This window comes from Saccostrea cucullata, unplaced genomic scaffold (assembly GCF_032062105.1).
Source record: "Saccostrea cucullata isolate Sc308-1 unplaced genomic scaffold, CSIRO_AGI_Scuc_v1 ctg969, whole genome shotgun sequence".
Lineage (NCBI taxonomy): Eukaryota > Metazoa > Mollusca > Bivalvia > Ostreida > Ostreidae > Saccostrea > Saccostrea cuccullata.
The window spans coordinates 197,445-221,728 of record NW_026932596.1 but is presented as its reverse complement, the minus strand read 5'-3'; the positions used below and the strand labels follow the sequence as shown (position 1 = coordinate 221,728).

General features: G+C 34.5%; 2 protein-coding genes and 2 long non-coding RNA genes across 5 annotated transcripts; 3 read left to right on the top strand and 1 right to left on the bottom strand.

Annotated features, from left to right (window-relative positions):
* The first annotated feature begins 8,265 nt into the window (after positions 1-8,265).
* LOC134235557 (protein FAM133-like) lies at positions 8,266-8,793 on the top strand. The gene has a single exon (XM_062717694.1). The coding sequence runs from the start codon at positions 8,266-8,268 to the stop codon at positions 8,791-8,793; it is 528 nt and encodes a 175-aa protein (XP_062573678.1).
* A 5,151-nt stretch (positions 8,794-13,944) lies between these two features.
* LOC134235538 (uncharacterized) lies at positions 13,945-15,739 on the bottom strand. Of its 2 annotated transcripts, XM_062717684.1 has the most exons (5): positions 15,380-15,739; positions 14,979-15,067; positions 14,493-14,653; positions 14,213-14,339; positions 13,945-14,098 (listed from the first exon to the last, which is right to left on the bottom strand). In XM_062717684.1, exons 1-4 carry the CDS (start codon positions 15,524-15,526, stop codon positions 14,215-14,217), a joined length of 522 nt encoding a protein of 173 aa, XP_062573668.1. In that variant the 5' UTR covers positions 15,527-15,739; the 3' UTR covers positions 13,945-14,098; positions 14,213-14,214. The 2 variants fall into 2 exon arrangements, 1 of the variants encoding a protein (XP_062573668.1); XR_009985421.1 differs by lacking the exons at positions 14,979-15,067; positions 15,380-15,739 and having other exon boundaries at positions 14,528-14,664.
* Positions 15,740-17,653: 1,914 nt separating this feature from the next.
* LOC134235547 (uncharacterized) lies at positions 17,654-18,258 on the top strand. The gene is made up of 3 exons (XR_009985427.1): positions 17,654-17,746; positions 17,849-17,974; positions 18,172-18,258. It is a non-coding gene; the product is annotated as an uncharacterized LOC134235547 (long non-coding RNA).
* Positions 18,259-18,420: 162 nt separating this feature from the next.
* LOC134235551 (uncharacterized) lies at positions 18,421-20,175 on the top strand. Its single transcript, XR_009985432.1, has 2 exons — positions 18,421-18,617; positions 20,108-20,175. It is a non-coding gene; the product is annotated as an uncharacterized LOC134235551 (long non-coding RNA).
* The last annotated feature ends 4,109 nt before the right edge of the window (positions 20,176-24,284 follow it).

Genomic DNA, 24,284 nt, shown 5'->3' with positions numbered 1-24,284 from the left:
ATTGAGCTTTGATTTGGTAAAACATAACTTGAAAATTGGCCATATCAGACATTTGGTACAAAATTGTACATTTTTAAACACATTTTTCTAAAGAATTTCTATGTCTGTGTCTTTTCTCCATGATTTTGAAACGTTATTTGTGTATATTTTAATTCAAAGAAACGATTACACTTTTTTTAAAAAAGACCCAGAGACAACGAAAAATGAACTTTTCCCCCCAAAATCCAAATGTGTCAATGAGGTGCGTCTTTGTCCTTTTAAAGACATATAAACATGTGTAGCGGTGATAGCTCAGAAAGTTAGGCTACCTGTTCAGTGCACTCGAAGCGAAAAGTTTTTGGTTCGAGCCTGGCATGGGGCGTTAATTTTTTTTTTATTCAGGCAAGCAACCATTTATTTTGTCAGTTTCGTTTTATGTACTGATGTATTAAAATTTTGAATTAGATAAATTTTGGTTCAGTTTGGTTCTCAAGCGAAATCAATTCTAATCTTCTATTTTATAATGTACATGTGGGTAGTATTGTGATTGAAAATGTATCTTGTGCGAAACTACTTCGTGTTTACATCGATAGATGTCTTACATGGTCTGAACACGTTGAAAATTTAACGAAAAAAACTAGCTTCCAAAATAGGTGTTTTGTCAAGATTAAGATCATTCATGTCCTCTGAGTTACTGTTAAAATTTTTTAATACAATTGTTTTTCCCCATTTTAGTTATTGTTGTACTGTTTGGGGCAATATGAAAAACAAAGAAGGTCTTATCAAACTATGTAAACTCTAAAAGCGAGCTGCTAGAGTGATTTTAAATACCACATTTTATACACCTACATCGGAAATGTTTCAACAACTGAGATGGATGCCAATTGATGATTATTTTACGTATAGAACTGTCATCCTTGTTAGCTCACCTGAGCCGAAGGCTCAAATGAGATTTTCTGATCACATTTTGTCCGTCGTCCGTCTGTCCGTCCGTCTGTAAACTTTTCACATTTTCGACTTCTTCTCAAGAACCACTGGGCCAATTTTGACCAAACTTGGTACAAAGCATCCTTGGGTGAAGGGAAATTTAAATTGTTAAACTGAAGGGACATATCCCCTCGCAAGGAGAGATAATCAAGAAAAGACAAAAATAGGGTTGGGTCATTAAAAAATCTTCTTCTCAAGAACCACTGGGCCAGTAAAGCTGAAACTTATGTGGAAGCATCCTGGGGTAGGGTAGATTCTAAATTGTTCAAATCATGACCCCCGGGGGAAGGGCGGGGCCACAATGGGGAATCAAAGTTTTACATAGAAATATATAGGAAAAATCTTTGAAAATCTTCTTCTCAAGAACCACTGGGCCAGAAAAGCTGAAACTTATGTGGAAGCATCCTGGTTTAGTGTAGATTCTAAATTGTAGGAATCATGACCCCTGGGGGAAGGGCGGGGCCACAATGGGGAATCAAAATTTTACATAGAAATATATAGGAAAAATCTTTGAAAATCTTCTTCTCAAGAACCACAGGGCTAGAAAAGCTGAAACTTATGTGGAAGCATTCTGGTATAATGTAGATTCTTAATTGTTCAAATGATGACCTCCGGGGGAAGGGCGGGGCCACAATGGGGAATCAAAATTTTACATAGACATATATAGGAAAAATCTTTGAAAATCTTCTTCTCAAGAACCACTGGGCCAGAAAAGCTGAAACTTATGTGGAAGCATCCTGGTATAGTGTAGAATCTAAATTGTTCAAATCATGACCCCCGGGGGAAGGGCAGGGCCACAATGGGGAATCAAAGTTATACATAGAAATATATAGGAAAAATCTTTGAAAATCTTCTTCTCAAGAACCACTGGGCCAGAAAAAGTGAAGCTTATGTGGAAGCATTCTGGGGTATTGTAAATTCTAAATTGTAGGAATTATGACCCCCGGGGAAGGGCGGGGCCATTATAGGGAATCAAAGTTTTACATAGAAATATATAGGAAAAATCTTTGAAAATCTTCTTCTCAAGAACCACGTCACTGGGCCAGAAAAGCTGAAACTTATGTGGAAGCATCCTGGTTTAGTGTAGATTCTAAATTGTAGGAATCATGACCCCTGGGGGAAGGGCAGGGCCACAATGGGGAATCAAAGTTATACATAGAAATATATAGGAAAAATCTTTGAAAATCTTCTTCTCAAGAACCACAGGGCCAGAAAAGCTGAAACTTATGTGGAAGCATTCTGGTATAATGTAGATTCTTAATTGTTCAAATAATGACCTCCGGGGGAAGGGCGGGGCCACAATGGGGAATCAAAGTTTTATATAGACATATATAGGAAAAATCTTTGAAAATCTTCTTCTCAAGAACAACTGGGCCTGAAAAAGTGAAGCTTATGTGGAAGCATTCTGGGGTATTGTAAATTCTAAATTATAGGAATCATGACCCCCGGGGGAAGGGCGGGGCCATTATAGGGAATCAAAGTTTTACATAGAAATATATAGGAAAAATCTTTGAAAATCTTCTTCTCAAGAACCACTGGGCCAGAAAAGCTGAAACTTATGTGGAAGCATTCTGGTATAATGTAGATTCTTAATTGTTCAAATAATGACCTCCGGGGGAAGGGCGGGGCCACAATGGGGAATCAAAGTTTTATATAGAAATATATTGGAAAAATCTTTGAAAATCTTCTTCTCAAGAACCACTGGGCCAGAAAAAGTGAAGCTTATGTGGAAGCATTCTGGGGTATTGTAAATTCTAAATTGTAGGAATTATGACCCCCGGGGAAGGGCGGGGCCATTATAGGGAATCAAAGTTTTACATAGAAATATATAGGAAAAATCTTTGAAAATCTTCTTCTCAAGAACCACTGGGCCAGAAAAGCTGAAACTTATGTGGAAGCATCCTGGTTTAGTGTAGATTCTAAATTGTTCGTTCACATCATGACCCCCGGGGGAAGGGCAGGGCCACAATGGGGAATCAAAGTTTTACATAGAAATATATTGGAAAAATCTTTGAAAATCTTCTTCTCAAGAACCACTGGACCAAAAAAAGTGAAGCTTATGTGGAAGCATTCTGGTATAATGTAGATTCTAAATTGTTCAAATAATGACCCCCGGGGGAAGGGCGGGGCCACAATGGGGAATCAAAGTTTTATATAGACATATATAGGAAAAATCTTTGAAAATCTTCTTCTCAAGAACAACTGGGCCTGAAAAGGTGAAGCTTATGTGGAAGCATTCTGGGGTATTGTAAATTCTAAATTGTAGGAATCATGACCCCCGGGGGAAGGGCGGGGCCATTATAGGGAATCAAAGTTTTACATAGAAATATATAGGAAAAATCTTTGAAAATCTTCTTCTCAAGAACCACTGGGCCAAAAAAGCTGAAGCATATGTGCCCATGGAAGGATCATGGGGTAGTGTAGATTTCAAAATGTCTAAATTATGATCAGTGGGGTAGGGTGGGGATGCATTATGTATAACAAGGGGGAAATCTCATAAAGAACAGAATGATCAAAGCTTCTCAGGTGAGCGATGTGGCCCATGGACCTCTTGTTTTTAAAGTTTTAAATGGATTAACTCCAGATTAATTAGATGTTTTTAAATTTGTACATGAAATAAACAACAGATCTACAAGATTGAGTCAAAGAAATTCATTGTATATTCGAGGGCAAAAACAGAATATTATAGAAGATCTTTTACAATTTACGGTTCCCAGCTATGGAATAAATTGCCAGAATTTTTAAAGAATTGTTCATCATTGCAAAGTTTTAAATCAGCATATATAAGAAATTATTTCCAGTCTACAATCTAAAATGTTAATCACATAGATCATACTTCTGATGTTTATAGACGTCACTTTGACAAACCATCTGTAAATATTGATTTTTATATTCTTTTCGCTCTATATTTATATGTTTCTGTACATAATCTTCTGTCTGTATAAATGTTTTCAGAACCACAATGTGAACTAGTTGTAAACTAATTGTGAAATCCTGTATAAATAAAGGATATTATTATTATTATGTACACGTATCATGCATCTATGCATTAAATATTTTAGGTTTTATTTTTTGTGAAAGATTACTATGTTATAGTACCCCCTAGAAAAAAAAATGGACATAAATGTTACAATTTCACAATGTCTTTCAAACTAAAAAAAAACCATGGACGTGTTTGTAAAATCTAACCAGGTATGTTCAGCCAACCAAATCATTGACATTTAAACCATAAATGTTTCGTACAAATGATTTCTGCAGATTACCCGCCAAATGCGCCCATCTTCTTATAAAGATATTGACAAGGAGTCAAGGACATCTTAAGTTCCTTCATCTAATTGTCAAATGCAAGATTCTTCTGATTCTTACCACCAACTTTATGAAGATTACCCTTTATCAATTAGAATTTTCCAGATTTTAAGGAAATAATTATAGACATTACTTTGAAACATATTATTTATCCAGCTGATACTCGATGTCACTCTTGAAAGTTTTTTTATTATTATTATTTCATTGGTCAATGTAAAACAAACAACCTGTAAGTAATTCTTGTCAAATATTGCACAAATATTAAAAAATATATTACTGCAGAAAATCTAAATTGGAGTGTGTTTAATGTGCCCACAATCTGATTTAAATTAGATATTTGTTACGCTCCGAATTTCTGATGGTCGCTGTTCATATCAAAGATTGTAGCATCAGAAATTCAGAGAGTAACAAGGATCTGATTTTAATCAGATTTAAATTTCCAAAGATATACATTCATGTACATGATCATGCTCTTTATTACATTAGCAGTCAAACATAAAAGTAATTTTCATGACATTGAAACCTTTACTGTATATATATGACCTAGATCTTCAATCTGCAAAGATAAATTACCCAATAAAAATTTAATTGTAGACAACAGTTATATCGTATAAAATTGTTTTATTATATTGTCATATGCACAAAAAAAAACAAAATGTGTAATATGAGAATAGGTGTACAAATTTTTGAATAGCAAGCTTTTTAATGACTGTAATCTTTTCTATTGGAGTCAAATCTCTTTTTGTAATGAGACAGGTCTCCATTTTTTCATATACTGAAGGGAAAAAGAAACGCATAAGAACATAAAATGCGAAAAATCAATGACTATGTGGCCGAAAATTATGATAATTGGTCATATATGTATTTTTGTTACTTTGCACTAAAATTGCTGGTCAAAACTACTCCACCATGAAATGTATGGCATCACGTAAGGGAAATGATAAAAAGCCAAAAACACGTGCATGTTGATGATGACAATTTCATGATCACATTTTGTAGTGCTAATCGATGCATTGGAGTTAAAGACAACGTTTTCCGCATTTGCAATCGGTATAAATTTCGTGCAATCATGGTATGGCTGACGGAAGTTACACTGGTTCACAGCCAATTGTGCCTAACGTTAATTTAGTGTTAATCTCAATTAACATTAAATTAACGTTAGCTTGATGTTAGTTTAATGTTACTTTTGTGTTAAGTTAACATTAAAAAAGTTAACATTGAATTAACGTTAATTTTTAACGTTAATTTAACTTAACATTAATTTCATGTTAGTTTTTAACATTAAATTAACATTAAAATTTTAAGTGAGCTTGGGTTCTGTCTTAAAAAAGTAGAACCAAAATATTAACATTAGATTAACGTTAATTAGTTAATGTTAATTTTATGTTAATGTGAATTTAACGTTAATTCTTTAATGTTAATTTCATGTTAATTAGAATAACAGGAGATTAATGTTAATATTCAAGTTTTAGACCTAACTTTAAACAATACTTGCCAATCATTTTAGTGACATTTAATTAATTATTAATTCAAGATGTCCATATGTGGATGCTCAAAACCGCCGGGGTTGGGGGTTGGCAGTGGGGGGTTGGGGGGGGTATTGGCACTTGTGTCGGAAATAAATTTTTAACCCCAATATATAAAGATAACAGTTGTGTTAGTATTATACCATAGGTTCAAAAAGTATTTCCTGCACTATTTCCAACACGAGTGCCTTTGTGTTTGTGCAAGGTTGTGTGTTACACGCGTGGGTTTGGGAAAAGGGGGGGGGGGGCTCTAACTGTTAGCACCCTCTGCACCTTGTCCATTTTTTTTTCATACATTCTTAAAAAAGTAATTTATCTAGACTTAAATTATAAGCTCTATGTCTATCTTTCAAAATGTCAACTTGGATTTGGATTTTTTTCTGGCTAAAAATGGTCCGTAGCTTTTCTCAGGATCGGTTTTATTTTTATCGGACGAAACTGTACGTCATGTTTGACGTCATCAGCTGTAACAGAAATTGAAAACACAGAGGAAAAAGGATTCATCAAGTCTCTGTTAAAAGTAAGTACAGTGCTTTAAGCAGTTCCGGATTTTAAGCAGTTCCGAATAATTTTAAAATTATGCAAACATAAATGTTTCTGTTTCTAATGATTCTTTACATAAATGAAGCTTTATGTTATTTACATCGGGTTAGGGGTTGGTTTACTTGATTACAGGTCACCTATTTTTAGCGCCTTTCTTCTACCCGACACTGACGAGCATAGACGCACATCCGTCCCTCTCTGGTGTTTTCGGGGCTTGAGGCCAGCCTTACCCTTGGTAAGCCTGATTATATTTAGTATATAGAGATATACAACATTGGCGACGAGGATAATTCGGTTATATATTTTTTTTTTCTGATCCGGTGAAATTTACATTGTTTACCGTAGTCACTCAGCCATTGGCGCCAAATTCAAAACAAAACACAATTCGATTTTTCGTTCTTTACTGATTCTTTTTGTTTTCACAATTTATTTCATTTTACAATCACTGGTTGTTTACACAACTAGTATTTTCTTGTTTTCTTGGTATTTTTTTTTTCTCTCACAATGGGTTCAATCAATTTACAAACAGCTTCTGAATTTGAAATGTCAAAGATCTTAGATCAACGTACCATAACTGATGTTATAGGAATTAGAAAACGATACGAGTTAAATGCAAATATCCTAGGTAAATGTACAGATGTATCAGAGAAACAATGGAAAAAATGGGAAGACAATGGAGTAGTGTCTTTTGGGGGTGCTACTAGTTTAGACTCCGATGTGTTCTATGGCATGAGAGATCAAGATACTAGCATGAGAGAGTTGAGTGTTAAATTAGAGAGACAGGAAGAGCAGTTGCAATTAGAGAGAGAGAGAAGAAAGAAAGCAGAGTTTGCTTTAGAACAAGAAACACAGCAGAAAAAATGGTTAAGTGCTATGCCACCAGATAGCATTTACTCAAGAAAACACTCTGACAATAAACACTCAGCTATGTTAAGGACCGATATGGAAAATGTTACCTTTGCACCGTTTTAATATGTATTGCTTCTTTTAAAAAAATTTAACAGAGCAACAATACTTGTAAAAAGGTAATATAGCATCAATAATGCAGTTAAAATAACGTATCAGCTGTTTGTCAAGTATAAAAATAGAATTGTTAAGCTGAATGTTGGAAATGTGGATAGTGCAAGGGCATACGCTTGTTTTTCAAGAAAATAATTGATACACATTAAAAGCATGCTTAGTCAGTGCTGTTTGCGAAGACTTAAAATTTTGCACTTATAATAGCTAAAAATTTCCACTTCGCTTACATAAATAAAATTAATGTTATGCAACAGCTCCCAGCACTTTTCAAAATATACACTATATGAGCAATAAATATTCCAAATTTCAGCTCAAACAAAATAGTCTATGCCCTTGCACTTTTGATGTATATCACGAATACGCTCATCGTTTTAGCGATATTCTCTATATTCCTTATCCCTGTGCAGCTTCGATGCTACTAGATAAATTCATATTCTATACACATTGTATTTAATAAATAATTTTCTTTTAGTTTTAATGATTAGGTCTAAAAATTCGCAATGGTATCACATTTATTTAATCATTCTTGTAATTATTAAACCAGTGAATTTACTCCTCCGGATCACTTGAACTGCGTCATGTCAAGGCTGATGACGTCATATTTGACAAAAGGCTTTCTTCTATTACTCGACTGTATCGCTATCAAGTATTGCAATTTTACAAGATTTTATGAATAATCGATAAAATATATAAATTCAAGTTGCTATTTACGCATGATCATATCGTTAATTAATTTTTGTAGCTTGTTAAATTTCAATGACGTCACAATTAAACTTCCAATACGATGTTACAAGGAATGTGAACTCTGACCTTCCGTAACATAGCCGAGCAATCAGACACAAAACAAAACAGAAAAAGCAAAAATCAAGAAAGCAAAGACACACATACTCATTCAAGATCACACATGTTTGACAGCATACATGATGACAACACAAGAGGTAGAAAGCATCACAGAAAACCAAGATATCAGTCCTCTTCTTCCTCCTCATCTTCACGATCCTCCTCTTCTTCTTCCTCCAGTAGTGACTCTGACTATGACAGACACCATCACAGACGCAGACACAGACAAAAAAGTCGTAGTCCAACATCAAAATTACACACATTTAGTGGTGATGGAAAGATCAGCTGGGACACATTCATCACACAATTTGAAAAGATAGCTGACAGACATGATTGGGGAAAAAAGAAACGTACTGACAAATTGTTCACTAGTTTAGAGGGGGAAGCCTTAGAATATGTCTGTAAACTGGATCTAGACAGCTACAAAAAGATTAAAAAGGAAATGAGTAGGAGGTTCAATACTAAAGAAAACCCAATCTCAGCTAGACGCAAGCTGCAGTACATGAGACAACATGAGGAGGAATCACTTCAACAATTTGCACAAAGAGTTCACTTCATCACCATCGATGGCTACAAAGAATCGGGAAAATGATTAGTCAATCAAATATCAACAGAAAACTTCCTTAGGGGATGCAGGGATAAAGAAGCTGCCTGGACAGTGATTGAAGAGAATCCCAAGGACATCCATGAAGCTCTAGATCTCATGAGAACATCAATCGCAAATCAACAAGCAGTTTATGGATCTAGTAAGCCCTATTATCACAGACAAGTCTCATTTGAATCATCACCAGTACAACAAACAAAAAAGTTGGAACAAATGGAAGACAAAATTTCAAAACTCACAGACATGGTCTTCAGTATTAAACAAACACTGGATGACAAATTATCAAATACTGCGGTTTCAAGAACTACACCAAGGTTCGAATCTAGGTCAAGGTCAAACAGTCCTATAAATTACGGTCGACCCTTCAGATCAAACAGTCCTATAAATTACAGTCAACCCTTCAGATCTAACAGTCCCTTCAAAAACACTCAAAATTCAACAATGCAAAACAAGTCATTTCAAACATCTAGATCTCCATCTCCATTCAAATACAGAACACCAAGTCCGTACAGGTCTACTCCAACAAAACCACAATCCTCTACCAGCTCCCCAAATTCTTCAGAAAATTTAAACGCCAAGTAACCAGTCTAGCTGACCGTAGCCTGGTTAATGATGAACAACAAGGTCAGAATCTTCAAATAAACATCAATCAAAATTCAAAAGGTTTGACTCTGGAGATTCCTTTTGTTGTCCATGGCCATCAAACAACAGCAGTTGTTGACACAGCAGCTATGGTGACCTTGGTCAATAAAAGTATTTTCCCGAGTGAAAGCAATTCCATTCTAGCTTCACAAAACATGACAATAAAAGGTTTAGGTGGAAACGAAATAACGGGGCAACTGTACAAAAATGTTTTGTGTCAGATAGGGACTCAATCATACTCTATCGATATGTGTGCAGTTGACATGAAAGATACAGTAATTTTGGGGTTAGACTTTTTAGAGGCCAATCACTGTGTTATTGATCTTAGGAGAAACATCTTAGAAATTGGCAAACAAGCAGTTACAGCAAATATAAAGAACATACAAGGTGAACAAATCAAAGTTGCAAGGGTAACTGTTCAAAGTAGATCTGTCATACCAGCAAATTCAGTGGGGTTTGTCAGTTGTGCTCTAAGCAGGCCACTAGACTCCAATTTTATAGTTGAACCCTTTGATTCTTCAGAATTTCTGTGTTCTTCAGTTCTGGGTGAAGGTGAGACTCTGAAAGTGAAGGTTGTCAATGATTCAAACAAAACTGTGAAATTAAAAGTAGGTCAACACATTGCAAATGCAGAGCCAGTTGAAGTTGTGACAAACGAAACAGATCCCCAACTTGTCATTAACAGAACATCCCTTGATAATAACACACCCAAAAATCTAGCACTACCTAGTCATGTTCAAGATCTTTTTGATAGGTCAAGTGTAGGATTAGATAAAGAACAGGTCAAAATGTTAGGGTGTTTATTACAAGAATATTCAGACGTATTTTCCCAGGGGGAGTTAGATTTAGGTTGTCTGAAAGGTGTAAAACACAGTATTGATACAGGAAATGCCGCTCCTGTAAAACAAAAATTCAGAAGAACTCCACTAGGTTTTCAAGATAAAGAAAAAGAGCACTTACAGAAATTGTTAGATGCAGGGGTCATTACTCCATCTTGTTCCGAGTGGGCATCTGCTCCAGTTTTAGTCAAGAAAAAAGATGGTAGTGTCAGATATTGTGTAGATTTTAGGGATCTAAATGCTAGGACTGTTAAAGATTGCTATCCACTACCCCTTATCTCTGACTGTATGGATGTTCTGTATGGCACAAAATTCTTTAGCACTTTGGATCTAGCCATGGGCTATTATCAAATCGAAATAGATCAAAATAGCAAACAGAAAACAGCCTTTTTGACTAAATATGGACTTTTTGAACACCAAAGAATGGCTTTTGGGTTGTGCAATGCACCCGCAACTTTCCAAAGGGCAATGGGTCTAGTTCTGAGAGGTATGACTTGGGAAGAACTCTTAGTCTACTTAGATGACATCATAGTCTTGGGCAAAAATTTCTCAGAACCATTAGAAAATCTCAGAAAAGCTTTTGAAAGATTTAGAGAATACAATTTAAAATTAAAACCAAATAAATGCACTCTGTTCAGACAAGAAGTAGAATTTTTGGGTAGGATAATCAATCATGAAGGTGTACATGTTTCCCCAGATAAAATAAAAACAATCAACGAGTGGCCCACCCCTCAAGACAAAACACAACTTCAAGCTTTCTTAGGGTTTGTTAATTACCACAGAGATCATATTAAGAATTTTGCAAAGTTAGCGATACCCTTGTACGACTTACTTCAAAAGAAAGCTAAATTCAACTGGACTCAAGATCACCAGAATGCTATGAATGACTTGAAAACTGCCTTGACCAGCCCAGAATGTCTGAAATTCCCAACTCCAGACGGTACATTTTTACTGGATACCGACGCTTCCCATCATTCTATTGGAGCAGTCCTATATCAAATCAATGATGGTAAAGAAGATGTTATCAGTTATGCCAGTCATACTTTACTTAAGGAACAACGCAGATACTGCACGACAAGGAAAGAATTACTTGCTGTGGTGAAGTTCTGTCGACACTTCAGACATTATCTCCTAGGTAGGCCATTTATCATCAGAACAGACCACAACAGTCTCACATGGTTGATGAGGTTCAAACATATTGAAGGTCAACTGGCAAGATGGCTGGAGGAGTTATCTTCATATGACTTTCAGATCAAACATAGATCAGGATCCTCCCATGTCAATGCCGACTCCTTGTCAAGGATTCCTGAAACCATTCCTGAATGTGACTGTTACGACGCTGGAAGATCACTGGATAGTCTCCCTTGTGGTGGATGTCATTATTGTACGAGAGCCCACCATCAATGGTCAAGATTTCAACTGGACGTGGATGATGTGATTCCGCTAAGTATCAAATCGGACAATCTTTCTTCACCCAAAATATTGACCACATCCTGCGAACAAACACAGCAACAAAACATTCATCAAACTTCTTCTAACTGGTCTGAAACATTCAAAGATCAACATTTAAGTCAACAACAAAGAGATGACACAAACATAAGTCCCATTTTTCATTGGTTAGAAAAGCACATAGAACCATCAGATTTTGAACTTAGACTAACCAGTCCGGAAACTAGGGCACTTTGGTTATGTAAAGATAGACTCTTCATTCAAAATGGTGTTTTGTTCTATGAATGGGTGAAATGTCCTGATAGAATAGTTTGCATTGTAGTCCCTACATCTTTGAGACAAAAAGTACTTTCCCTGTCCCATGATACAAAATCTTCAGGTCATTTAGGGATAGAAAAAACTTTAGCAACATTGAAATCATCTGCATTTTGGCCCAATATGACTACTGACTGTCACGATTATGTTAAGTCCTGCTCTGCCTGCAATACTAACAAGAAACCTACTAAAACTGCTAGGGCTTCTTTGAAAACATTTCATGCGGGTTATCCCATGGAGAGGGTTCATCTCGACATTCTGGGTCCCTTTCCCCCGAGTGAGGCTGGAAATATATATATATTGGTTATGGTAGATCAATTTTCAAAATGGATAGAAATAGTACCTATACCAGATCAAAATGCAGAACAAATAGCAAAAATGTTTGTAGAACATTTCATTGTCAATTTTGGATGTCCATTAGAAATATTTACAGACCAGGGTAGACAATTTGAATCAAAATTATTTAAATCACTGTGTCAATCACTAGAAATAACAAAGAAAAGAACAACTCCTTACCATCCTAGTTCTAATGGTCAAGTAGAAAGATATAACAGGACAATCGTTCAAATGATTCGCTGTTTTGTAGAAAATAAAAATAGAGATTGGGATAAACATCTTCCTCTATTAGGCATGGCTTTAAGAGCAACAGTTCACAAACAAACAGGGTTTACCCCCAACAGGTTGATGTTAGGTAGGGAAGTCATCCGCCCACTCCATCTCATGTCTGGTACACAGGATCAAATTCTGAAACCTTGTGAGCCTTCTGTTTGGGTTCAAGAGTTGGAGAAACATCTGTCTGAAGCCCATGAAATCTGCAGATCACAAATCAAATCGTCACAACTTAGGCAAAAGAAAAATTATGATTTACGAGCTCTTGAAAATAGTTTTCAAAGTGGGGATATAGTTCTTTTGGCTAATTCAGCAAGCAAAGTTGGTCAATCAAGAAAATTAAAATCTCCTTGGAAAGGGCCTTATTTAGTGGTAGATACCAACCCTCCATTGTATAAAATTAAAGACAAGAAAGGGGAACAGGTAGTTCATCATGACAGAATAAAACTTTGTAATAGCCCAGTTCCATTTAGCCTCAGACAGATGAGAAATGATTTATTTTCTGAACAAGACCAGGGTGATGTCGCTGGTGATTCCACCGAGACTCAAGGTACTGATGTGCCTGCAGGGGAAACTAGTGACATCACTCCATCAGGGGTTTCTCCGGCTTTTGAACCTCCACCAGACATTGCTTCATCCTCTGAGTCCTACAAAACACAAAATGTTAGTTCTACTAGGACAAGAGGGGGGAGAATAGTTAAGACTCCCAAATACCTGAAAGATTATTGTAAATAGCTGATATCTGTGACTACTATTTTTATGCTTGATAAATGTACATTTTCAGATAGATCTTTTAAAACTTTTATTGTAAATATTTAATCTCATTGTTGAAAGAAGTTTACACTTCATCAACAATTTATTTTTGTATAATTGATAAAGTTAACATTTTCTTTCCTTTTAGTTTCATACAAACTTACTTCCGTATTATTTCTTTAGTTATCTGACATCTACTCAAATGGCTTCTGCAGAGAGTCTCTATAATCTCAACTTTGAGGAAAGTAACTTCATCCCTGATTATTCACCTGATGAAGACCAAGAGAATATTCAACCTTCTTCTGGATCCTCTAAAAAAATAAGAGAAAATGCTCTTTGTGTAGTTTTTCTGCAGGAGTTATGAAGAGGCATATTATACTTATGCATCTTCCTTGGTTCTTGTATCCGCTTACCGCATGTTGGCAATGTCAACAACAATCATCTACTCCATGTAAACTATTCCATGAACACATCAATGTTCATCCTTCAGATTCTGCATATTTTAGTGATCAGAAGTTTTCTGAATGGTGTTTCCTTATACTTGGTTTTTTACATACAGTAGCACAGTTTTTAGAGATTCCTTTCAGAAATTTACTTCCATACGTTCAAGAGAACCAGCAGTTTCATCCCCTCAAAAGCTCTGAACCACCTTTTTCCAGTGTAGATCTTCTCATCTTCAACCAGTTCTGTAAAATAGTTGGAATTCAGAATCTGCCACATAACCTCACCATTCGACCTCCAAACCATTTACTATCTTTACTACATTGGAAACTCATTAGCAACATAATTAAAGAACTCACCTCTACTCAACGTTCACACCTCCGTTCTTCAACCTTGTTATGTAATATTCATGGACAACAGATTCTCCAAGTTCCTTCCAGTCAAACGTTTCTACCAATTGCAGATTCTCATTTTCATCTGGATCAACTGTGTAAAAGAAATAAAGTACCCAATTTTCAAGCTTTGGCAAACCATTTTAGTGCAAATATTCAAAATATAGAAGCAGTTATTGCAAATTATGTTTTCCCAACCAGCTGGAAACTTTGGGAAAATCAGGTTCATTTTAATCCAAATGTTTACGTTTCTTTTGGGATCCATCCTCATCTTGTACATACCAATTGGCCTCAATACTGGAAAACTTTGCTTCATCTTGTGTCTGTGTCATCTTGTGTAGCAATAGGGGAAGTAGGAATTGACTTAACATCAAAATGTTCAGTTCATCAGCACTGTCAAGCGGAGAGTTGTAAACAGAGAACCAAACATCATCAAATTCAGTTCTTCCAAGAATGTGTCTCCTTGGCAAAATTAACAGAAAAACCATTAATTGTTCATTCTAGAGACTCTTCGGATGGTGAGGCAGCAGACATCATTCTGTCTATTCTGAAAGACATGGATGCCTTACACATTCCAGTTCATAGGCACTGCTTCACAGGAACTTTGGATGAACTTGAGAAATGGAAGTCATCTCTACCAAATGTAAAATTTGGAATAGCGCCAAAATCTGTGTCGTCTACAATTAGGAAGATTCCTCTTGACAAACTCCTACTTGAATCTGACAGTCCGTATCTTTCTACTCGTGGTCCCTGGTCCGTTTCCTCTGTAGCTACACAAGCATCACGATACCTCAACATCCCTGCACATATTCTCATTCTTATCTGCAATCAAAATGCCAAAGATTTCTATAAGATTTAACTGTGTACATGTATATATTATTATTTTATATTTTTATTCTGACATTTCATTAGCATGTATGCACTCATTATGATGTTTACACATCTCGAGTGTAGCATGCATCAGCCTTCATTATCATAATTTTTAACATGTTTTTATTTACAAAAAAACAAAAACAAAAAAAAATTATAATAATAAAACACGAACTATTTTAGATGTTTACACATCTTTTCAAGTTCGTTTAAAAAATAAAATTGTACATATTTAATTTGTATTTTGTGTACATATTACGATACCTTGACTTTCATTTCCGCAACTGTCAACAGCGCACATGGCAGGGTACGACACATGAACGTTTGTATACAGTGATACACTTTATATCTCTTCTTCACAAAAGAGTTCCGAAAATTTGTATGAAACAAGTCGTACTTAAAATGATTCATTTTTATATAATTACTCTTTCTACATGAACGGGGGGAATGTAGTATAAATACTCTTAATTACATCGGGTTCGGGGTTGGATTACTTGATTACAGGTCTCCTATTTTTAGCGCCTTTCTTCTACCCGACACTGACGAGCATAGACGCACATCCGTCCCTCTCTGGTGTCTTCGGGGTTTGAGGCCATTCTTACCCTTGGTAAGCCTGATTATATTTAGTATCATGTGCATACAATTCAGTGAACTGGTGAATTATGTGTTGGGCATTTATGTCTTATGGACATATTTCTAGTTTTTTGTATGATATGAACAACAATTCTTTGATTAATTATATTTTTTATTTTGATGATTTTTTCTAGCCTTTTCAATGCAATTTTCTGATTTTTATTGTACCATAATATGTTTATTTATTTTTAAAAAAAAAATATTTGATAGTTTATTTTATCGTTAATAAAGTTGTTGAAACATGATCTTTTCTTCTTTATATATGATATAATTGATATTCCATTTTCGATCTCAGGTCTTAAAAAGTGGGAAAAAAAATATTATTGTCCCTATTAACTTAAGATCTGATAGTTAAAAATGAATTTTGAGACGACCTCTGTTGTTACAACTATAAATAACAACGATAGGTGGCGAAAACCGGAACTACTTGAAATCACCTAAACTGCTTGAACTCCAGCATATTTTAATTGGAAAACTTCGATTATAAAGTATAACGTTTTAAAAAAAATATTAATGTGGCTTGAAAGAGTAAATGAAGGACTATTTATTTCAATATAGAAATCAAACACAAGTCCTGCATAAATAATTTACTGAGTGTTTTTCCCGTTACGATCCGGAACTGCTTAAATCACTGTATTTTGTAGTCTTTGTAATATTACGTTTTTGAGAGTTTCATAATTTCAGAGGTCCCTAAATGTTTGAACTTTATCACTAGTTTATGTACAGCAACATAACCAATAATTACTCAACAGTCCTTGCAGGCTACAGTGAAGTCGCCAATTCCGGGTCACGTCAGGGTGTTTCGTTGATATTTTGCAAATCTATTCAATTTATATTTTATGCAATATGTGTATTGAAAAGTAGTGAGTCATCCAAACACCTTTTCGTTTTCAAAGTTGCTACACGCGGGAACAATATTTACAAGGGTATTTCAGCAAGGCCTAGCTTCTCCAGTTACGAATCATTTTCTCCATTTCCGGGTCATGTGACTTCACAGTCGTGTAATATTCATGTAACGTTTAGGAACACGATTTTTATGATGTTGAAACATAAAACAATTCATGCAGCTTGGAAAAAGTAAAACAACCACAGAAATATAATTAAATTATTTTTTAAAGAATTACAACAAAACAAATTGCAGTATGCAGAGTGAAAAAAATGTATAGGGATGAAAAATAATGCAATTAAATTCATTTATTTAAAAAATGCATTTGAAGGGTTAACTGGATTTTAATAAAAAAAAAAAAACATTTTCCAGTTAGAATACTTTTGATAATCAAGGTAAATACATGGTTCTCAATTGGTTTTGTACATAGAATTTTGACATGTTCATGCCATGAGATTGCCTGACCCGCAATTGGAGAAACTACTACAATTTGATTTAATAATTTCTATAATTTTATTTGAGCAGCGATCATTACGATTGATTTCTGAGTTAAAACTAAATGCATTTGCCATACTTTCGAGCTCTTATTATTTATCTAGAACTTTTATATCAGCCTTTCTGCAGCTAACAAAAATGAAAGTAGCCCGTCACCGCAGCAGAAACATCCAAGTCTTTTATGCGTGCGTTTCAGAATTTCGATTGTCGGATGCTCTCTTAAAGTTGATATTAAAAATTTTAAAATTAATTACATACAGAAAGACCAGATCTTCATAACCAGCGTATTCATTAAGTTTTTTGCGCTTAAACTTTAACACTAGGCATAAAATACACGCTAGTGACCCGGAATAGGAAACGACCCGGAATTGGCGACTCCACTGTATCTGTATACGTTGTAGTATCCTATCCATGCTGTGAACGACGTGCCAGATCTTTGCTATGTTGGATATTTGTATATCAGCATTACTATTTTATTAGGTCTATTTATTGTTCAGTTGGTTAAATTTGTTTGAACACTGAAGCCTACATACGATACGGAGAAAATTCGAAAGTGAAAGTAGAAATTGTGTACAAGTTAACAATAACCATCTCGAAGTTGAAGTTAAACACGCAATGTGAGCGATGTTTTCCCTGATTCTAACAGTTCATCTTAATTGGTTTCATCATTATCGAGAAAAAAACCCGATTTAATATTTATTTCATTGTATTTTAAACAGCTGGAACTCGGTATCACATCTGACTCGCACTTCTGACACTTCTGAAATGGATCAAATCGGACTTTGTCGTCGAGACTCGGAAGAACCAAGCTGCCTAAATTATAATGCCAGTGGAACTCAAAACAGGTATTGAAAGTGGAACAAAATGTAAACAATTCCCAGAGTAAATGTAATGACAGTGCATTTACATTCACACACCTTAACTGATTTTTTAAAATACCAGTTAATTACTTGTCACTACTTGACACTTGTCAATATTTTGTTCAGAAACATTTTATAAGCATTATTAAATCAAGATTTTTTTCTTTTACTGCATAATACAGAAAAGATACTTGTATGCAAGACATGGAGAAAACAGCAGACTACAGCCTCTATATACCATTCCTTGGTGCCTCCTTGAATTGATGTTTTTCCGGATAACCATGGGGGAATAAAGGTTATTTATAAAATAGTACATACATAGTGTATTCATAATTTTCATTTAGAAAATTTTATAAATTGATCTAGAGTTTATGCTAAAGAGACAAATTTAAAGCCAAGTTGCTTTCACTGTACTAAAAGTTTGCTTTGAATCAGACGCTGCACTTAAAATTTGGTTTCTATCTATGAATATCATATATGTTGCAGATATTACATTTCAAATAAATGATTTTTAATTATTTTTTTTATAATTGTAGGTTAACTCAGTATAAAGTCTTGCTGACATGAACATTATAATCACAAGAAAGTGAATATATTTCATCACCTTAAGCAATCTTCAAAATACCAGGTAAAGTGTATTTATTCTGAACACATATCAAATATTTAAACCCATTTAATATGTCACCCCTATTTTTTTTTTGAAAGTATACTGGAAATGCAATGTCTGTTTGCCAGTCTCTCTGTATAGTAATATATATGGAAGTATATAGTTTTTAAATACTAGTAGCTTTTTAGTTCACCTGAGCCGAAAGCTCAGATCACATTTTGAACTTCTTCTCAAGAACCACTGGGCCAGGAAAGATGGAACTTAAATGGAAGCATCCTCAGATAGTGTACTTTCAAGCCTCTTCAACCCAGGAAGGAGGGGGGGCACAATGGACTTTCAGTCTTACTTAAGAAATAAGGTATTTTTAAACATCTATCCGGACATAAATATCGGTTGGTCATGACTTACAAGATTAAATTCTATAAAGCCTGAAGGGCTTTATAATGAATTTAATCTCGTACCAACCCGTATTTATAGCCCGCTGCCCGTTGGATATTTTAAAATGATACCTTATTACTTATATTTACATTTGTGACTTATTCATACTTTATATTTGCCTGATCATGCTGTCTGTGGCTTTTAACATGCAAAATGCATTATTTTTCAAAACCAATGGCATGTATACAAGACACTGAATGCGTGTCGACCCTTTATGACGTCACTGTGAAATTCCATTGAACATTTATCGATACGCACATCTATGACCTCTTGACCCCTGTAGTGTAGATTCAAATTTGTTCCCAAGTTTTACATTGGAATGCATAGGAAAAACCTTTTCAAAATCTTCTACGAACTTATGTGGAATCATCCTCAGGTAGTGTAGATTCAAGTTTGATCAAATTATGACCCTCGGGGGTAGGATGGGGCCACAATGGCCGACCGAAATTTTACATAGGAATGCATAGGAAAAACCTTTTAAAAATCTTCTTCAGAAGCATTAGGATAGGAATGATTAATCTGATGACGTGATGTGGATTCATTTTGTTCAAATCATGACCCCCGGGGTTAGGATGTGGCCACAATGAGGGATCACAGACTTGCATAAGAATGCATAGGAAAAAGAATCTTCTCCAGAACAGAAAAAAATGTTTTCTCAAATTGACATGATCTGCAAGTAGTAAAAATTTAAATTTATTCAAATAATGCCCCGGGGATTGGGGGTTAGCGAGGGGTCATAATGGGAGATCAGGCAAAAATCTGTGTTGGAAAAAAATGTGTTGGAAAAATCTTCTTTTCAAGTATGGCAAAATAATATATGTATGCTGGATTGTAATAGTGACATTTTCAAGTAATGGAAAATTCAAATCCCCCTCCCCCAATAAGTATAAAGTAAGCTTCTCAATACTTAACTGATCTGTGTTTTTAGCTAGCCCATGTGCTCAGGTGAGGGATGTGGACAAAGGACCTCTTGTTTCATTCATTATATTTTAGACAAATTTGAGATGTTAATGTATGTATTTTATTTTCATATAATTATTATAATATATGTGTTTGCCTCTCTTCTTTTTCAGATTGGAAAAAGAAAGAAGATTTGTAGCATTGTATTGAATATGCCTGATTAAAAGTATTAATAGATGAATTGGTGTTTTTTCTCTTTTCTTCAGAAAATTTGAAATCGGAGGCAATGCTCAGAATTTTAGAGATTTTGTTGAAAGAGCTGAAGGGTCCCTTTATCCTTTTGGATATATTCAAATTGAAAAGAAAGTGACACCAGGGATGAAGTCAACATGCAAGCCTAGCTTTCTGCAGTGCTACAAGGAAAAGTGCAAAACTGATGAGCTTCTGGTGTACCTTTAGAGAAATAATTATGATTACATGTAGTATCAGTTAAGCTTCTTTATGATTCAAGAACATTTATTTTTCTGGAAGAATAGGAAGGAAAATTCCAAAAATATGCACACAATTTTTATGCAATTTAACGTTAAATTAGTGTGAACTAATTAACGTTAATTTAACGCTTAACGTTAATTTAACATGAAAATAACGTTAATTTAACGTTAATTTTTTAACGTTAAATTCATGTATAAGCTCGATTGACGTTAATTTTCATGTTAAATTAACGTTAGGCACAATTGGCTGTGTACCAATGAGCAAGGGAGATTATGAGAATTTTTATTTTAATTTTGGGGGGGTATCCACATATCAATTTCAATAACTCAAGAATTATCAGTCAAAGTCACACAAGATTTTGGTAACTGGTAAATTAAAGATGAATTAAAATGTTTGATAACAATACCGGAAAACATTTTCGAAATAATAGTTTTAATTTAATTTAAAAGTAAAATATGCGTTTCTTTTTCCTTTCAGTATATATTTTCTATCCTTTACCTCTTTTGGAATGCATTTTATTACCCCCTGAGATTGGAACTGTGAAAATGTTCCCGTTAAACACCCTTAATTTAAAGATTTCATAACAAAAATATCTAAAATTTCCAAGAAAAAACTTGTACTGTATACCCAGCTGATCCTGGGGATTTTTTGTTTTTCATATCTTCAATGATATTGAGCATTCCTGGAGTTTCAAAAAAACTTTTCATTTGTCCCTTTGTTCATCAGATATTTTGACATGTATACAGCATATCATGACACAAAGAAAAAGTTATTACTGGTGGTAATTCTTTTAGTTTTGTTTTATTTTATTGATACATAATACCTATTAAAGTTCAAGAGAAAAAACCTGCAGTTTGTGTTCTTCCTTTATTAATCACAAACAACAGTTTTACTAAAATATTGCAGAGATGAAACTGGCACATGCATTATTTTTGAAGACTCTGCATAAGAGCGTTTCTTTTGTGAACACCACAACGATCGTTTCTATAATGCTGGGATAATAGTTTGAATTTTATTCAAGATAGTCATCCATGTCATCTTTTTTTTCAAAACACAACACATAAATTATGCAAAATGCTTGTTGATGTTATGAGGTAGCAACAGTCTTTAATATTCATGCTATTAATATAGCTCATGCAGCCGGTGTAAAGACGAATAATGACCCCCGTCGAATAATGATCGGGGATCATTTTTCAAAGACAAAAAATGACCCCCTACCCGTAGAAAAAAATTAATTTTTTTTGTAGAAAAAGTGTCCTAGGGGTCATTATTTTATATGTTGGTCCTATAACAAATTGACCCCCATTGAAAAATGACCCCCTTTAAAGTGAAAAGAGATTCTTTAATTGTCAAATAAATAACATTTCTTTTTAATATTCCTCCTTATAGTGTTTGCTTAAAGAATGGTGTTCCACTTGTTTTTAGAAATCAAACTATGCAACAATCAGGTTCCAATACTCTTTAATAGAAAAATTAACTTTTCCTTCATTTCAACTTTTAGCTTGTATAAGTTTGGCAAATCCTATCTGACAATGAAAGCGAAGGAAATTTTTAACCCAACCCAACCCCCCCCCCCTTCCACCCCGACCCAAATACGTTTAATCAAAACAAACAAAAAATAAATGAAAAGCAAAAATGTAAATAAAACTCTATACCTTTCAATAATACTGAAATACGCTCTAGATAAAATATTGAAACGAAGTTAAGCCTTCACACAAGTTCAATCATATCATTATTTACTTCGCCATGATTAAAGCATTTTTTTTAAATGTTGGTTGGGGTTTACTTGAAAGTATTGTGGCAGAGTAACAATTGAAAATTAATAGAATAGTAGATTATTTTCAGTTTATTTTTAGTCCCTCCTTATAGAAAAATAAAGGTAGGGTAGTTTTTCTGTTGCTTTTGTTGATAATCAACTTCCTCCTGAATAAGTAAGGGGTTGGGTTGGGTATAATACCTAAAAATATGCACTGTAAAGCTATGGGCTAGTGTAAAATACACATTCTAATGCAAAAATTATACATGAAGACATAACCTTTTGATTTAGCACAAAGTATTCATTACATTTCTTAATTCTTGTTTTACTCCTCGATTTTACCTAGTTCTGAAAAACAAATTTCAGAGAATTTAATATGAAAATCAGAACAAACATTTTCATTTTTGTAACGTCTTCTTTATACTATATCACAATATGAAAACTTCATTGAAGACTATTTCTTTTTATATGTCCCTAGCTGTAATCGAAGATTTGGGGGTATATAGTTTCATCGTGTCCGTCTGTATGTCTGTCTGTCTATCGTCAATAAAAAATGGAAAACAATCTCCATTTTCAGTACACTCGAGCCGTGTTTTTACCGATTGATTAAAAAGAGACTGTATGTTTGTACGCATGTACGTTTGTCAAGGTTGCAGGTGTTGTGTTTTTAACCATTCCATTATTTGAATAAAAAAGAAAGATAAATACACCTCACGCACAGAATAAATGATTGACATTCTAACTCAGAAGAAAATATACGAAAATTTATTAACAAACAATAGTTATGAAGGTGATATACATAGAATTGGTTAAAAGCTTTATCAATCGAAGAATGACCTATATTTTTTTATGACATTTCGGGGAAAGGTGATTTTTTTAACATCATTTTATATTAAAGGATCACTTCATTATACATGTAATATAGTTATTTTTCTAAGAAAAGCTCATCGATTTCCTTTCCGATGAATGGCATTAGGTTGAAAACATAATTATAACAATTTATTTTTCCTTAATCTTTATTTCAGTGAGTAGAGCTACGAGGAACCCCTTCATTGATTTTCTGACTTTGTTATCTCCAAATGTAATTATGTAATAATCAGATAATTGATATGTGTCTTTACATTTTTTTGTGCATAATGGTTATGTCTACTGTCTCTGAAATTCTATTCATTATCCTCAGGCTATTTATTGTGGATATAATTTAATATGTCATTAATGTGTACAAATTATAAAGGTCTAAATGAAATCCATGGGGTACAGTTACTGATATATGTAGCCAAAATCAATGTGATTGAATTCTAATGAATATATACAATTGAAATTCGTAGCAGCTCTATTCTGCCAATAATACCTGTATCGTGTAAGACAGAGTGAGTTATTCTTGTCCTCGAAGATTGATTGATTGATTGTATACTGTTTTACGTCCCGCTCCAGAATATTTCACTGATATGGAGACGTCACCATTGCCGGTGAAGGGCTGCAAATTTAGGCCTATGCTCGGCACTCAGGGCCTTTGAGCAGGGAGGGATCTTTATCGTGCCACACCTGCTGTGACACGGGGCCTCGGTTTATACGGTCTCATCCGAAGGACCGCCCCATTTAGTCGCCTTTTACGACAAGCAAGGGGGTACTGAGGACCTATTCTAACCCGGATCCCCACGGGGCTTGTCCTCGAAGAAAGTGTGCTTATACTGAAGTTTGTTCCGCCTGACTGACAACTGTACATTGGATTGTTACGATTTGATAAAAGTATCTCTTATTAATAAGTGTTTCTTATATCAAGAATGGGTTTGCATAATGGATAGATAATTGACGGAAAATACTAGCTCACAAGTCTATAAAAAAATGAAAATAATCATTGAAAAATCAAAATTTAAAACTTTAAATGTGTAGTACCGGATGGATTCAAACCCCCGACTTTAAAAAGTTTCTATGGTGCAAAAGTCAGCGCATATAACAACTGTGCTAGTCTGACTCTTGACTTATTTCTTACATTCCAACCTATCCAAATATCACAGATTTATGTAGGGGCAGGCCTGCCCTGAAGGACTTTTAGGACAAAATCAAACGCTTTTACGGACAAAACAGAGTTTCTGCCAAAT

Excerpts from the sequence above, each read along its gene's own strand:
- LOC134235557 (XM_062717694.1), top strand. The coding sequence starts at position 8,266 with ATGTTTGACAGCATACATGATGACAACACAAGAGGTAGAAAGCATCAC.
- LOC134235538 (XM_062717684.1), bottom strand. The coding sequence starts at position 15,526 with ATGAATCATTTTAAGTACGACTTGTTTCATACAAATTTTCGGAACTCT. Across the intron at positions 15,068-15,379 it reads TTGCGGAAATGAAAGTCAAG|ATAAGAATGAGAATATGTGC; the intron begins GTATCGTAATAT and ends TTTTGATTGCAG. Across the intron at positions 14,340-14,492 it reads GGATGGATCCCAAAAGAAAC|TTGATCCAGATGAAAATGAG; the intron begins GTAAACATTTGG and ends TCTTTTACACAG.